Source organism: Toxotes jaculatrix, chromosome 14 (genome assembly GCF_017976425.1).
Source record: "Toxotes jaculatrix isolate fToxJac2 chromosome 14, fToxJac2.pri, whole genome shotgun sequence".
NCBI lineage: Eukaryota > Metazoa > Chordata > Actinopteri > Toxotidae > Toxotes > Toxotes jaculatrix.
This window is the reverse complement of record NC_054407.1, coordinates 25384599-25402198: the sequence shown is the minus strand read 5'-3', so window position 1 is coordinate 25402198 and position 17600 is coordinate 25384599. Positions and strand designations below refer to the sequence as shown.

The 17600-nt window shown below is 41.7% G+C and overlaps 5 gene segments (V, D, J or C); all 5 read left to right on the top strand.

Moving 5' to 3' along the window:
• The first annotated feature begins 54 nt into the window (after window positions 1-54).
• Window positions 55-11749, top strand: LOC121193510. The segment is given in 3 exon segments: window positions 55-124; window positions 7952-8077; window positions 11535-11749. Coding segments are annotated over 3 exon segments (396 nt in total).
• Window positions 3272-4513, top strand: LOC121193485. The segment is given in 2 exon segments: window positions 3272-3534; window positions 3841-4513. Coding segments are annotated over 2 exon segments (423 nt in total).
• LOC121193504 lies at window positions 6760-11041 on the top strand. The segment is given in 2 exon segments: window positions 6760-6923; window positions 10671-11041. Coding segments are annotated over 2 exon segments (411 nt in total).
• On the top strand, window positions 8354-9257 carry LOC121193484. The segment is given in 2 exon segments: window positions 8354-8556; window positions 8863-9257. Coding segments are annotated over 2 exon segments (423 nt in total).
• A 131-nt stretch (window positions 11750-11880) lies between the features above and the next one.
• Window positions 11881-12853, top strand: LOC121193493. The segment is given in 2 exon segments: window positions 11881-12010; window positions 12317-12853. Coding segments are annotated over 2 exon segments (420 nt in total).
• The last annotated feature ends 4747 nt before the right edge of the window (window positions 12854-17600 follow it).

Genomic DNA, 17600 nt, shown 5'->3' with positions numbered 1-17600 from the left:
AGAAGAGAGAGGAACTTCCATATTCAGCAGAGTTCAATACACAGACCATAAACTTTCCCTTTATTCAACATGCTGTCATTAGACTATAATCTACTGTCTCTACTGTTTGTCTCTACTCTAACAGGTATGTTACAATCTGCATTTGAAAACAAGGTTTAATTCCAATATTTTCGAAATGTGACTCACTTTTTGAGAGTTTTGTGGCAGATTAAAAACAGATTTCTCTTTCTTCAGGTGTCAGCTGTGAACAACTGACTCCAGTCAAGGATGAAGAGTTCAGTTCAGAAGGCAGCTCTGTTACTCTGTCCTACACATACTCCAAAGAAGCGACTGGTAGTGATTATTTCTTCTGGTATCGACAACATCCAGGAAAATCACCACAGTTCCTCATCTCTCATCTGGCATCAGGACAACTATCATCAGATCCAGTCTCTGGACTGAATGTTACTGTGAGTCGGGATAAAACCCAAATGGATCTGCAGATCTCCTCTGCTGCAGTGACAGACTCTGCTGTGTACTACTGTGCTGTGAGGCCCACAGTGACAGGAAACAGCACAACTCTGTACAAAAACCTTTGGAGCAAAGACAACAGAATACTTCACAACATCCACTAGAGGGAGTCACACACTGTTCAGCCTCAATGGTTTCTTATGATCCAGTATAGATTCTTAGAACTGATCAGAATCAAACAACAGAAAATGAAGCAGTAAATGTCAGAGACACAGAGCTGCTCTGAAAGTTGAACAAACTCATTGTTTCCTGCTCCTTCATCTCCAGAATTCAGAGAAACAACTACACGTGTTTTTCTACTGAACTCTGCTGAGACCTCTGCAAACAGTAGATGGGAACATTGAACTCATTCATTAGAGCAGATCAGACGACACATTAGCACAAGTTCTAGTAAATGATGAAATGAAGCCTCCCACCATTGTAACTGTCCCAGAGACAGCAGCAGTCAGCAGCCTTAATGACTACAGCCCTGTGGCTGTCACTGCCACTGTAATGAAGTGTTTCCAGACGCTGGTCCTAAGGCACAACAAATCTTCCCTTCCACCCACCATAGACCAAGACCAGTTTGCCTGTTGGAGTCCGTTGGGGTCGCAGGCTTTTCAGAAAATCTTCAAAGGAAGGAGGAACACAAACATCATCAAGGACTCATCTGATCCAGGCCACCACCTGTTCACTCTGCTGCCCTCTGGGAGGCGCTATAGGTCCACTGAGACCTGAACTTCCAGAGTCCTGAATAGTTTCTACCTAAGAACTTAACTCATTCAATTGTTCTTGTTAATCTCTGTCACCACATGGAACCATGAGTAAGAATTTAAACCTGGAAGGCTGGACTAAGGTTTCAAATGTGGCTCAGAAGAAGGAATTAGAAAGATTGAAGTTCTAGACAGGAATGAAAACCTAATGTCCTTTCAAGATCTGGAAACTATATTTAATTTACCAAGTAAAGACTTGATGAAATTCCTACAAATAAGGAAGGGGAAGAAACATCATCTAAACATTGCTCAGGTAAAGGATTGATTTCCTCAGTTTATCAATTTAAGCTCACGGTTCACAAGGATTCTAAAGAAAAGTGTACAAGCAGCAACGAAAGAGATTAATGAAGCCTACAAACAGCTGGAAGAAAATATTAGAGGAAACAAAGATGATCACCTGGCCCCGCCCAACTGAAGTCCCCCTCAGCCAATCAGATTCTTTGTGTCTCCAGAGCAGAAATGTTTGAGGAAGTAAAAGCACAATCAGCTTGATGTTGAGGAGAAGGGCTGTGCAGCAGAGAGGCTGTTTAGTTGCTTGATTCTACTGCAGTGGAAGAACATTGTTCATCTGCTGTCTGTTTGGCTTCAACAACTCCAAAGACATGTTGCTTTACCTCTTTTTGCTTCTATCTGACTTCATAGGTGAGTTTCACAACTAATGAGTGTCTCAGTTCACCTGCTGCTTTAACAAGATATTTGGCCGCCATTTTATGACTTTGTCAGCTGAAAACTCACAATCATCTGTCTTTGTCATGACGTCCTGTACAATCTAGTTATGATGTGAGCTCCAGTTGAGCTGTTTGTGTCCACAGAGTAACACTGTACACTGACATTTTCCACTGTCTTCTCCTCTCAGCCTCATGGACAATGTTGCTCTAATGGCTTCATTTTCTCCACTTTTTCCAGGACTAATAGCTGGAGACACAATCTCTCCTGAACGAGCTGAAGTCAGTGGAACAGAAGGACAATCTGTCACACTCACATGTCAATATCAGACAAACCTGAGGAATATTTACCTTCACTGGTACAAACATCATTCTGACTTTCAGGCTCCTCAGTTTATTCTCTTGAAAGGAGCAAAGCAGAGCACAGCTGAACATATTCCTGATAAACGATATCAGTCCCAAACAACAGATACATCAACTACACTGACCATAAGCAGACTAACCCTGGCAGACACAGCTCTCTACTACTGTGCTCTAGAAACACAGTGATACAAAGTGTAGAAGAGACTGTACAAAAACCTGAACACAGATATCTGACTCCTCTTCAAAGAGGAGGGAAGTGGTATTCAAACCACAGCTTCATATCAGATGGATTCTGCTAATTCCTCTTTTATCAGAGTCACTGTGGTTACAGCTGCTACAACATACAGTGATATGAGAGGAGGAACAGGCTGAGGGAGGAGCAACACTGTCAAAGAGCAGGACAGACAACAACTCCCACTGTCAGATGCATTCAATATCTAAAGCATACATAACACAGATACTGTGTGTAAGATGCTCTCACTGCTTTACTGTGGAATGTTTCCTTTGGTTCTCATCATACTAAAAGGTAGGTTAAAGCAGGAAGAAGAAATGACTTTAGAGGATCTGTTTGCTAGAAACCACTGGAACAGCCAATCACACTTTAACATGGTCTTTAACAACATTTGTCTCTTTCTTCAGGTGTCAGCTGTGAACAACTGACTCCAGTCAAGGATGAAGAGTTCAGTTCAGAAGGCAGCTCTGTTACTCTGTCCTACACATACTCCACAAAAGCAACTGGTGATTATTTCTTCTGGTATCAACAACATCCAGGAAAACCACCACAGTTCCTCATCTCTCACTCTGCTTCAGGACAACTATCATCAGATCCAGTCTCTGGACTGACTGTTACTGTGAGTCGGGATCAAACCCAAATGGATCTGCAGATCTCCTCTGCTGCAGTGACAGACTCTGCTGTGTACTACTGTGCTGTGAGGCCCACAGTGACAGGAAACAGCACAACTCTGTACAAAAACACAAGCTGACTCACTGACAAGCTGCTGGAAGCCTTTTTTCCAACAAAGTGCTGAACTCAACTTTTTAGCTCCACTAGAGGGCGACATTATGAAGTAGGCGGTGCACTACTTGTGCTCTCTGTTCAAGCATTGTGTCAATAATAACTGCTGCTGTGAAGAGAAGAATTGTCAGACTCAGTGTTGAACATCAGCTACTTTCTCCTGTTGCTTTAAACCTTCTTGTAGAGATGGAACATTGGCTGTGGATGATTCTTGCTGCTCTTTTCTTTGGTAAGATACAAAGCACAACATGTTTCCTCTTCAAACACTTTGACATATTACTGAGCTGTACAGTCAGAGCTTTCAATGTTTATGATAGAGAAAATCACAGCAGATCATTTGTGCTGACATTTGTTAGCTTGTAAAAACACTTTCTATGCTTCAAAGTGACAATGATCAGTGAAAATCACATCTATTCTACATGTCTGTGTGTCTGACTCTCTGGCTCCGTAACTCTGTAAAGCTATTGATTGATCTCCTTGAATCAATCATCTTTATTGATTGATCTCTTCCTCTGCATGTTCTGTTCTTCCCCAGAGTGTAAAGGAGAAGACAGAGTGATCCAGGAAACAGGAGATGTCATTGCTGCTGAAGGAGAGACAGTTATACTCCCTTGTACATATGAAACCAGTTACTCTGGTTCTACTCTGTTCTGGTATAAACAAGAAGCAAATGATTTTCCAAAGCTTCTGCTGCAGCGCGTCTCAACAACAGCAGGTAATCCTGCAGAAAAACAGAAAGAGAGAATCGATGCTGTGGCCAACAAGACATCAGTTCCTCTGGAGATCCAGAAGCTTCAGCTGTCTGACTCTGCTGTGTACTACTGTGCTGTGAAGCCCACAGTGACAGGAAACAGCACAACTCTGTACAAAAACCTTTGGAGCAAAGACAACAGAATACTCCACAACATCCACTAGAGGGAGTCAAACACTGTCACAGTATCTTACAGTTGTTAACTCACATTTCTCTACACTGAGTCCAATTTTTCAAGACTCTTCACACAGTCAGCACAACAGCAGTCAGTGTGGACGACTCTGTGGATCACTTTCCACTGCTCGGACACAAAATGCAGACAATCACCACATCTTCAAACTTGGTTCAAAACCTAAAACTTCATAAAAATGACTGTAAATCAGCCTGATACTTTCTACATTCTCTACATCTGCACCTACAAAGAAATAAAACTATGAATTGTCATGAACTCCAAACTGAGACGTACAACACTGAGCACCTCCTTTCATTCCATGATGATCTCTATGAAACACTTGTACCAGGTGAGGAAAGGGAGCAGCTGAGGCTGAATCCACTGGGTTTTGTAATTGTGTGGGACCATGTGGTGTTTCACTGTTCTCTCCCAGTCATCTCAATGGTTTCTTATGATCCAGTCCAGATAATGAAAGACAGCAGGCAGAGTCGCTCTGACATGTGATGCGTGGACATCAGTTGCAACTGAATCTTACGTTGCACACTCTATGCGTGAGATGAGCAACAACTGGAAGCTGGTAAGTCATGTCCTCCAGAGTGATGAGTGAGAGTCACACCGGTGTAAATGTAGCTGAGCTGCTGCAGAAAGTAGCAGAAGAAAGGCAGATTACAGACAAAGATTTGGTGTTAGTCACTGACAACGCATCAAATATGGTTGTTGCTGCTCAACTGGTTAAGTTCCTACATGTGAAATGCTATGTTCACACTCTCAACCTGGCCTCTCAGAAAGCACTCAAGTTGCCTGCTGTGGAAAGTCTCCTGAGGAGGGTGAGATGGATTACCACGTTTTTTCATTTAATAATAAAGAAAAGATAAATGTGTTTTACTTCAATGAATGGATATTTTAAAATATATACTGCTCACAATAAGTTAGGGATATTGTTATTTATATGAGTGCTTTTCCTATTTGGTCTGAATTTTAATAAAATAAGTAAAAGTTCCCTTTGATATCACTAATAATGAATGAGAAGAAACATTTTCATTAGTTTAATATTTATTACCCCAAAAATTTAGACAATAACAAGGATAGCCCCAAATAACAAAAATTGACAATGTCAGTAGCGGGTGTTTCCACCATTTGCCACAATGACAGCGACGTCTCATGCTCCTCACTTGCCTCATGATGTTGTTCGGAGGCAATGCGTTCCACTCTTCCACAAGTGCTACACACAGTTCTGCCAGGTCACATGGGGGTGGGGTACGATCATCCAGTCTCTGCTTCAGCTGGTCCCAGACGTGCTCTATGGGGTTCAGGTCAGGGGACATTGCTATGGCCTGTCACTCGTGGGGCTCCACTCCTGGGTCTGTCACGAACTCTGCCAGTAGTTCTGTGTCTTGATGCAAGTCTGCTGATGGCACTTTGAGACACAGCAAGATCACGAGCAACATCTGACTGCCTGCCACCGACCCAAAGGTGTGCTATGGCCAGGTGGCGCTGCTCGTCCATGAAGTGACTTCGTGTGTTCATGGCTGTTTGAATGATGAACTTGTAATGACTTACTGACAATACCAGCTTTTATACCCACAGAATGTTGAAGTTGATGTCACATTGAAAAGGGTTTTCTTTTAGTATTTTTTGGTATTGGCCCCAAAATGTAAGGCACACTGTACACAGTGAGCCCATTACATGGAAAACACAAAATGAGGTGTGTCTATCACCCCAATACAATTTCCTCCCTATCCCAAAAATCTCTGAAATGAAACAAACACTGTATGTATGACATCCACTGAGTCTCTCACATTATCCCTAACTTACTGTGAGTAGTGTACATTACAAGTAACGACAGACTGAACAAAACTTGTACAGGAAGGTTTGGGGTTCAGCTTATTTCTAAATTAACAAGCCCAAACTGAGTATTGAAAAAAGTTTTCCACACCACTTCCCTCAAATTTCTCTGCACAAGCTGCAGAACTAGTTGCCCCAACTTAAGCAACTTCTACACTGACAGCAGATAGCACAGAGAGTGGTACAGGATTTTAGCCTCCTAAAAGGATTTTATGGATATCTACAGGAAAACCTATTGCCCACCACACCTAGGCTGATGCAGTTCTTTACACTGTCCTCCTCCCTTCACTGGTTGCTGTCTACGAACAAGAGGTGCACACTAATAACACTGGCTCTGTGTCACAGGGAAATGCCAGAGCAGATGTACCTGCAAAAGCAGCCACAAAACAAAAACATGCTGTTCAGAGTCTTGCCACGACTGAAACACCACTAACACCTACAGCTGATTTTAACACCTACTTCAGACCAGAGAGAAACCTGAACAGAGACATGCATGGAAGAAAGCAGGTTATTCTCTCACTGACAAAGTGTGGTGTGATCCAAATAGTAAACCTTTATTATCTAAATGCTTGTTTCCTCACAATAAAAAAAAGAAAGGTTTTTCTCTGGCCCCGCCCAACTGAAGTCCTCCTCAGCCAATCAGATTCTTTGTGTCTCCAGAGCAGAAATGTTTGAGGAAGTAAAAGCACAATCAGCTTGATGTTGAGGAGAAGGGCTGTGCAGCAGAGAGGCTGTTTAGTTGCTTGATTCTACTGCAGTGGAAGAACATTGTTCATCTGCTGTCTGTTTGGCTTCAACAACTCCAAAGACATGTTGCTTTACCTCTTTTTGCTTTTATCTGACTTCATAGGTGAGTTTCACAACTAATGAGTGTCTCAGTTCACCTGCTGCTTTAACAAGATATTTGGCCGCCATTTTATGACTTTGTCAGCTGAAAACTCACAATCATCTGTCTTTGTCATGACGTCCTGTACAATCTAGTTATGATGTGAGCTTCAGTTGAGCTGTTTGTGTCCACAGAGTAACACTGTACACTGACATTTTCCACTGTCTTCTCCTCTCAGCCTCATGGACAATGTTGCTCTAATGGCTTCATTTTCTCCACTTTTTCCAGGACTAATAGCTGGAGACACAATCTCTCCTGAACGAGCTGAAGTCAGTGGAACAGAAGGACAATCTGTCACACTCAGATGTCAATATGAGACATCATATGATAATGTTCTCCTTTACTGGTACAAACATCATTCTGACCTTCAGGCTCCTCAGTTTATTCTCTGGAAAGGAGCAAGATCGCTGAGTGATCATGAACATATTCCTTTTGATCAATATCAATCCCAAACAACAGATACATCAACTACACTGACCATAAGCAGACTAACCCTGGCAGACACAGCTCTCTACTACTGTGCTTTAGAAACACAGTGATACAACGTGTAGAAGAGACTGTACAAAAACCTGAACACAGATATCTGACTCCTCTTCAAAGAGGAGGGAAGTGGTATTCAAACCACAGCTTCATATCAGATGGATTCTGCTAATTCCTCTTTTATCAGAGTCACTGTGGTTACAGCTGCTACAACATACAGTGATATGAGAGGAGGAACAGGCTGAGGGAGGAGCAACACTGTCAAAGAGCAGGACAGACAACAACTCCCACTGTCAGATGCATTCAATATCTAAAGCATACATAACACAGATACTGTGTGTAAGATGCTCTCACTGCTTTACTGTGGAATGTTTCCTTTGGTTCTCATCATACTAAAAGGTAGGTTAAAGCAGGAAGAAGAAATGACTTTAGAGGATCTGTTTGCTAGAAACCACTGGAACAGCCAATCACACTTTAACATGGTCTTTAACAACATTTGTCTCTTTCTTCAGGTGTCAGCTGTGAACAACTGACTCCAGTCAAGGATGAAGAGTTCAGTTCAGAAGGCAGCTCTGTTACTCTGTCCTACACATACTCCAAAAAAGCAACTAATGAAAATTTCTTCTGGTATCAACAACATCCAGGAAAACCACCACAGTTCCTCATCTCTCATCTGGCATCAGGAAAACTATCATCAGGTCCAGTCTCTGGACTGACTGTTACTGTGAGTCGGGATCAAACCCAAATGGATCTGCAGATCTCCTCTGCTGCAGTGACAGACTCTGCTGTGTACTACTGTGCTGTGAAGCCCACAGTGACAGGAAACAGCACAACTCTGTACAAAAACACAAGCTGACTCACTGACAAGCTGCTGGAAGCCTTTTTTCCAACAAAGTGCTGAACTCAACTTTTTAGCTCCACTAGAGGGCGACATTATGAAGTAGGCGGTGCACTACTTGTGCTCTCTGTTCAAGCATTGTGTCAATAATAACTGCTGCTGTGAAGAGAAGAATTGTCAGACTCAGTGTTGAACATCAGCTACTTTCTCCTGTTGCTTTAAACCTTCTTGTAGAGATGGAACATTGGCTGTGGATGATTCTTGCTGCTCTTTTCTTTGGTAAGATACAAAGCACAACATGTTTCCTCTTCAAACACTTTGACATATTACTGAGCTGTACAGTCAGAGCTTTCAATGTTTATGATAGAGAAAATCACAGCAGATCATTTGTGCTGACATTTGTTAGCTTGTAAAAACACTTTCTATGCTTCAAAGTGACAATGATCAGTGAAAATCACATCTATTCTACATGTCTGTGTGTCTGACTCTCTGGCTCCGTAACTCTGTAAAGCTACTGATTGATCTCCTTTAATCAATCATCTTTTTTGATTGATCTCTTCCTCTGCATGTTCTGTTCTTCCTCAGAGTGTAAAGGAGAAGACAGAGTGATCCAGGAAACAGGAGATGTCATTGCTGCTGAAGGAGAGACAGTTATACTCCCTTGTAAATATGAGACCAGTGACCCAGGTCCAACTTTGTTCTGGTACAAACAAGAAGCAAATGATTTTCCAAAGCTTCTGCTGCAGCGCTTCCCAACAACAGCAGGTAATCCTGCAGATAAACAGAAAGAGAGAATCGATGCTGTGGCCAACAAGACATCAGTTCCTCTGGAGATCCAGAAGCTTCAGCTGTCTGACTCTGCTGTGTACTACTGTGCTCTGAGGCCCACAGTGACAGGAAACAGCACAACTCTGTACAAAAACCTTTGGAGCAAAGACAACAGAATACTCCACAACATCCACTAGAGGGAGTCACACACTGTCACAGTATCTTACAGTTGCTAACTCACATTTCTCTACACTGAGTCCAATATTTGAAGACTCTTCACACAGTCAGCACAACAGCAGTCAGTGTGGACGACTCTGTGGATCACTTTCCACTGCTCGGACACAAAATGCAGACAATCACCACATCTTCAAACTTGGTTCAAAACCTAAAACTTCATAAAAATGACTGTAAATCAGCCTGATACTTTCTACATTCTCTACATCTGCACCTACAAAGAAATAAAACTATGAATTGTCATGAACTCCAAACTGAGACGTACAACACTGAGCACCTCCTTTCATTCCATGATGATCTCTATGAAAGACTTGTACCAGGTGAGGAAAGGGGGCAGCTGAGGCTGAATCCACTGGGTTTTGTAATTGTGTGGGACCATGTAGTGTTTCACTGTTCTCTCCCAGTCACACACTGGTTTCCAGCCCGTCCCAGGATGGTGGCACTTTTCCATCCACCTAACTCTCCATCCCTCAGCCCCACAGACGAACTCTTCTCCTCATGGAAGGAGACAGTTTATCGTCAGATGTCCCTCCTGGACACAATGAATGCTGGATGTGTGGACGTATCTGCAGAAGACAGTCAGGATGGATCAGGTAAACTGAACAGAGGACAGACAGTCTGATGTGGATGAAAACTTGTGGCCAAAGGTTGAAAACAGGGTTGATTACCCCTGATATATGTGTATGTTTGTAGTTATACTACACATTTATGTACAGTGAACATGTTTGGTTTTGTTTTTCTTAACTAGAATCACTGAAACACTCTGCAGCATTTCTGGTTTATTTTAGTGACCTTTATTGTAAAGTTGCAAAATTTATACAGTAAACTCTTTTAGTTGCAATGGACTCTTTGTTCCAATACCTGTTGATGATTGAAGAAAAGGAAATGTGATAACTCGGCCCCACCCCCTGAAGTCTCCCTCAGCCAATGAGATTCTTTGTGTCTCCAGAGCAGAAATGTCTGAGGAAGTAAAAGCACAATCAGCTTGATGTTGAGGAGAAGGGCTGTGCAGCAGAGAGGCTGTTTAGTTGCTTGATTCTACTGCAGTGGAAGAACATTGTTCATCTGCTGTCTGTTTGGCTTCAACAACTCCAAAGACGTGTTGCTTTACCTCTTTTTGCTTTTATCTGACTTCATAGGTGAGTTTCCCAACTAATGAGTGTCTCAGTTCACCTGCTGCTTTAACAAGATATTTGCTCTACATTTCATAAGCAGAGGTTTATCTGTGGAACTTTACACTTTCCATGATAGAAAAACAGGACGTTTGTCTTGGTTCTTAAATCCATGTCAGAATGATCACATGGTGAAGAAAAAGTCAACAACCTCTGATGAGTCTCTTCATGGTTGAATCTCTTGCAAACTAACTGACATGAATAACTCTCATTTTGCAGCCATGGGCTCCATGAACAGCATCAAGCCAGAAACTACAGAGGAAGTTGTTGAAGAGGGAAGAACCATCAGCCTGACCTGTAAATATGAGGGTTCTATCTACAGTATCCAGTGGTACCGACAGAACCACAGATCCAGACCAGAGTTCCTGCTCTCCATCACAGAGGAAGGATCGACTCATCCAACTCTTTCTGATTTCTCAGCTCACATTGACAAAACAGAGAAACGTGTAGATCTGAAGATCATCTCAGCTAAAGTGACAGACTCTGCTGTGTACTACTGTGCTCTGAGGCCCACAGTGACAGGAAACAGCACAACTCTGTACAAAAACCTTTGGAGCAAAGACAACAGAATACTCCACAACATCCACTAGAGGGAGTCACACACTGTTCAACCAAGCCAGAGGAAACCAATCAGTTAGAGAAGCTCACAAGAGAAGAGAAAATCCAGATCTAAGAGGAGACGGAGAGATTCAGGGAGGAGCTGAGCTGTTACTGAACTATAGAAGAGAGAGGAACTTCCATATTCAGCAGAGTTCAATACACAGACCATAAACTTTCCCTTTATTCAACATGCTGTCATTAGACTATAATCTACTGTCTCTACTGTTTGTCTCTACTCTAACAGGTATGTTACAATCTGCATTTGAAAACAAGGTTTAATTCCAATATTTTCGAAATGTGACTCACTTTTTGAGAGTTTTGTGACAGATTAAAAACAGATTTCTCTTTCTTCAGGTGTCAGCTGTGAACAACTGACTCCTGTCAAGGATGAAGAGTTCAGTTCAGAAGGCAGCTCTGTTACTCTGTCCTACACATACTCCAAAGAAGCTGCTGCTGGTGATGAGTTTTACTGGTATCAACAACATCCAGGAAAACCACCACAGCTCCTCATCTCTCACACAGAGAAAGGAGAAATCTTAAATCCAGGCTCTGGACTGACGGTTACTGTGAGTCGGGATCAAACCCAAATGGATCTGCAGATCTCCTCTGCTGCAGTGACAGACTCTGCTGTGTACTACTGTGCTGTGAGGCCCACAGTGACAGGAAACAGCACAACTCTGTACAAAAACACAAGCTGACTCACTGACAAGCTGCTGGAAGCCTTTTTTCCAACAAAGTGCTGAACTCAACTTTTTAGCTCCACTAGAGGGCGACATTATGAAGTAGGCGGTGCACTACTTGTGCTCTCTGTTCAAGCATTGTGTCAATAATAACTGCTGCTGTGAAGAGAAGAATTGTCAGACTCAGTGTTGAACATCAGCTACTTTCTCCTGTTGCTTTAAACCTTCTTGTAGAGATGGAACATTGGCTGTGGATGATTCTTGCTGCTCTTTTCTTTGGTAAGATACAAAGCACAACATGTTTCCTCTTCAAACACTTTGACATATTACTGAGCTGTACAGTCAGAGCTTTCAATGTTTATGATAGAGAAAATCACAGCAGATCATTTGTGCTGACATTTGTTAGCTTGTAAAAACACTTTCTATGCTTCAAAGTGACAATGATCAGTGAAAATCACATCTATTCTACATGTCTGTGTGTCTGACTCTCTGGCTCCGTAACTCTGTAAAGCTACTGATTGATCTCCTTTAATCAATCATCTTTTTTGATTGATCTCTTCCTCTGCATGTTCTGTTCTTCCCCAGAGTGTAAAGGAGAAGACAAAGTGATGCAGCCAACAGGAGATGTCATTGCTGCTGAAGGAGAGACAGTTATACTCCCTTGTAAATATGAGACCAGTGGCACAAGTTATTATTTATTCTGGTACAAACAAGAAGCAAATGATTTTCCCAAGCTTGTACTTCGACGTTTCTCTGGAACAAAAGATCCTGAAGATTCTCAGAAAGACAGATTTCACGCTGAGCTCAAAGAGAAATCAGTTCCTCTGAAGATCCAGAAGCTTCAGCTGTCTGACTCTGCTGTGTACTACTGTGCTCTGAGGCCCACAGTGACAGGAAACAGCACAACTCTGTACAAAAACCTTTGGAGCAAAGACAACAGAATACTCCACAACATCCACTAGAGGGAGTTGTTACATTGAAAGACTACAATGTTTGTACCTTTAACACAGGGATGTCAAAGTCAAATACACAGAGGGCCAAAAAAACAAATTTGCTACAAGCCAAGGGCCGGGCTGATTCAGTGTTTATTAAAACATATTGAAATGATTACACATAGCCTATTGAACCAATACCCAACAAGGTGTATACTATTTAGGCCAATGTTTAAATGAATAATCCAGTATTTTTTATGGCTCTGTCAGTAATTTCCAGTGAAAACATTTTCAGCAGGCACATAGACAAAAACAAACTTCCTTTAAAGAGAAATCACATGTCCTGTACATTAAATGAATAAAGCAATATTGTCTTATGGCTCTGTTAGTAATTTCAAGCGTCCACCTTCCATTTAGCCATTTTTTAGGGAGGGGGGTAGCTGAAAGTCAGCATCTGCTCTGACTGCTGATGGATTATTAAAACGATGCCCGCTTGCTGCACTGCAATAGCGCGAAGAGTTTTGGTAGTCATGACAACCAGGCTAGCACTGCAGTGAGTCTGAATGCGACCGTTGCATTGTAGGTAATGTATTGGCGCACGCAAAACGGCAGCGGGCGGCTACGGCCAGCGGGCCGGTTCTAATACTAATCAAATATCATCCCGGGGGTCATAGAAAATTCTTTTGCTGGCCGGATGTGGCCCGCGGGCCTTGACTTTGACATGTAGGCTTTAACAAACCAAAATTCCAATGTGTAGCATCAAGTTTAGAATTAACACTAAACAAAAGACTCAATGTAAACAATGGTGTCATTTCAGTTATTGTAGGTAACATGGTTTAGACTGTTGATATTATAGTTGCTTTTCTTTAATTTTTTTAAATACTCATGTCAGATGTATGTTAATAGTCCTTTGTTTGAAACACATGGTATAATTTGACATGATGTGAGCCTGTTTTCACTGAAGATAAATACAAAAAAACAACCCTACAAAGTGATGGAATTAAATCTTGGGTGAAGAACCAAAGAACTAAATCACTAAGAAGAAAACCAGGAGTGATGGCAGGGAGCAATGAAACCCCCGAGAAGAACCTGTGTACGTTCTCCTCACATATTAATTTAGCTTTATCTGAAATGGCTGCAAAAGTCTGATATGGTTCATGGGTACGGTTAGAAATCTGGGGCCAATGCCGATGTAATTCAAGGCCCACAAAATCTTTGCAACCAAATTGTGAAGCAGTGGAAAACAAGGTAAATGAAGTTGTTCAAATTAAGTAACTCTTTAAAATTCCACTCTGTTTTCAGGAGTTGTTGCTCATTGCTTCCTAAGGCATTTTTCTTACTTTGGCAATCATGAACAGGACTCGTGCTCAGTGAATCTTACCTTTCAGAATTTCAGGGACTGAATCCTGAGAAGCTGATCTAACCAACCTGGAGAATCAAAACTGGCTGCTCGTGGAAGAAGCAGCAGGAGGCCCTGAGGCAGTGACGTTAAGACTTGAAACCGGCACAAACACAGCCCTCAGAATCAGAATCAGAAAAAACTTTATTAATCCCCATAGGGAAATTCTTTTGTTACTTATACACTCCCAAGTGAAAAATGAAGAAGAAATTGAACAAAGAAGATATATATATATATATATATATATATATATATAATCCAATCACCTTGTCCCTGTGACTGAATGAAATGAAGTGGCCCTCCGCTGCATGGAACACCGCCATATAGGCATCGCCAGTGAGGTACAGCCTCGGACAACTTACCTTCTTTCTTCTTCAGTAGATGAAACCAGAGTATTGGAATTAGACATATCCATTATTCTCTGACAGACATAGGCAGAGCACTACAATCAGCAGCCAATTTATTAGGTCCACCTGGCTAAATAACTAATGCAGTCCAATAAATCAGCCCTGCAATAAATCAGCACCAGTTATAAACACTATGCAAAGGATATAAATATTCAGTTCTTGTTTAAACGGTTTCAGAGAGGTACCACTTCAGCTGTATGATCAGAGAAGTGTGTGTGTTAATCTACACAACTGTGTAGACTAACCAGCAGTTCAACAAGAAAAGGCTTGCTGTTCCTGACCTCCCATAATTAAACTACCTGATTGATATCTGACTGTTATTCCTCTCCGAGAAAGAAATACAGCAAGGACTGGGCTTATCACTGAGGTGTGCACCTTTCACTGAGGTGTGCATCTTTCACGACACCAGGGACTCACTGGGATCACCTGCACAGACACTGCAGACCCCCCCCCCCTTCCCCTTTCCCATCCCCTAAGGGGTCCCAAATGACCCTTTACATCTACAATAAATATCTGCTATACAAAAGCAACTGGATTTACTAAGCAAGCATGATATTATTGGTATTTAGAAATACCATGACCTGAATGACTAGACTTTTGCAGAGATATACCATATATCACACTACATTCTATTGATGGCTAGGAACTAGAATGTTCCTCTTTTCAACATGAATGAATTAAATGAAGATAATTGTCCTACAGGTAATTTGGTTGAACTTTTAAATTTCTAAGCTGTGGGGAAGCTTAAAGGTGTATTGCATGGTCTGAGCCAATATTTTACCATGTAACCATACCGCCATCTAGTGACTCGGTCTAATGAATCCCCCTCCATCCAAATAATACATATCACATGTCTTCTATTGTGTTTTTATAACTATTGACCTGTTGTTAAATCTCCATTCATTTATTATTATTGCTGGAACACACATTGTTTGATCAATTAAAGCTTTGAATGATATACTGTTATAAAGCCCATGTTTATGTTGTTCTTCATCCTTTAATGGACACTAACACTTGACCCTTGCACTACCACTACTTCCTACTTGCACGAGTATTTTTTTTTTTTTTTGCACATGCTAACTTCGGCCTCCTTACCTTACCTTATCTATTTTTATCTTATTTAATTGTTAGTTGTTAAATTTCACAATGTTTATATATCTGCTCTGTTTATATTTCTCTAATGTTTATCATTTCTCTAATGTTTATATTTATACTTTTCTAATGTTTATGGCTTAAAACTGGGACCTGAGTACCAATTTCGTACCATAACATGCAAATGTCCTGGTATGACAATAAAGTTCCTTGATCCTTGATCGCTTGACCCATAAATGCCCATGAGGACACTGGTGTTAGAAATTAGCTTCAGCTATATAGACATACACGGTACAATGGACACTGCCTCTGCAACTTTGTCCCTTAAAAATAAGCCGAACAATTTTTATTTTACATGAAGATTTTATAAATAAATAAATAAATAAATAAAGAGATGTGTTATCGCGTGCAAACCTTAACGTCTGATGACCATAATCCCTGAAATATTTCTGAAATCTTTCTGTCATGTCTTCCTCTGTCGCTGTGACTCTTCTTCAATGTGACAACATCGCTGCCGGCTGCGGGGGCCGTTTGCGTGCACTCTGTCCCGGTGTAGCTGACGGCTGGTGAACCGGCACGTTAAAGACATGGCAAAAATAAATACAGGAAAATAAAGAAAAACGGAAACCAAACTTGTTACTTCGTTTTGATTCCCTGCTTTAATTTCTGATGCACACAGAAAAATGAAACAACAACTCGTCTATCGTTTTTCAGACAGAATGGAGGGATGACACGGACACACAAGGCACCGGGCTAACAACGAATCCTCGGTATTTTCACGGAAACACACTTACCTTACAAACGTCTTCGGTGGTGAACGTTAAATGTTTGCGCTCATCACGGTGGCACAGTCCGGGTCAGCACAGCCTCACGTACAGTGCTAATGACCTTAGCTAACTAACTTAGCTAACGACATGTACAACGCCGAGTCTCCCTTCGCCGACTTTAACCTTGGAAGCGCCAAAAACAGTCAGTTCTTCCGTGAAATCCTCCACAACACGAACTTCTTCACTTCCCGGAAAATTTTCCACAATAAATTCCTTTTAAACTGGCTTCTTCGCGGTGTGTGCGCTTCGTGCTCCGCGGCTCACACGATCCAAACTTCGCGCAGGTTGTGTCTGAATGACCGCTGGAAAAAAAAAGTGCGTGACAGCCGGAGACGCTCGCGACGCTCCCAAGGCTCGTGTTTGAATCAGCCAATCACATCGCGCGTAGGCAGTCAGCGGTCCCGCCTCTCGGAGCTGCTCGTGCTGCCGGAAGTCACGTTCACATTCACAGTTTCTTTACATGAGTTTGAGAAACAACGCTGAAGATCGATCCGCACACATTAATCATGTTTCTGCAGTGCGATGCGCGCGTGTGGCATGTTGATATAAACTGTCTCCTCCTTTATCTCTGAGCTGTAACTTAATTCATAGAAATGTGGAATTATAATTTCTGTTGAACGGGTTAAAGTAAATATTCCTTATTTTTATTTTATTTTTATTTTTAATTTATTTTTTTTTAAAAACCCACACGGTGAGACATCTGATATTTCAGCAGCAGACCTTTCTTATCAAGGCATCGTATCCTGAGAAGCTTCATTTGTTAGAAAAGCCAACATCCAGTATCATTCAAGCATTTTCATTTCATTTCACATCATGGGAGTAAATCTGGGAACAAACTCAGGCCCCTTTTGTTCATTTTAAGGGCTGAGAACAAAGCTGGGAAATTTCATGATTATTAGTGGTTCTTTCTATTATCTCACTGAAGCTGATGAACTCTGCTGAGCCTGACCCACATCCCTGTTTGGACCCACAGACCTGTTTAAAGGATTCATCTCAGCAGTGTACACTAACTAAGCTTCAGAAAAAAAGCTAATAAAAACAAAAAGCTGTCCCACAGCATGTGACAGAAAAGACCTGCATAGTCCAGTAAAAGCCACAAGGTGGTGCTGGTGTCACATCAGAAAGCAAAGAGAAAGCCTGCAGGACTCCACCTACAGGACACATGAGTCCAAACTACAACCACCGCTGATAACATGAACACACTGCTGCAGC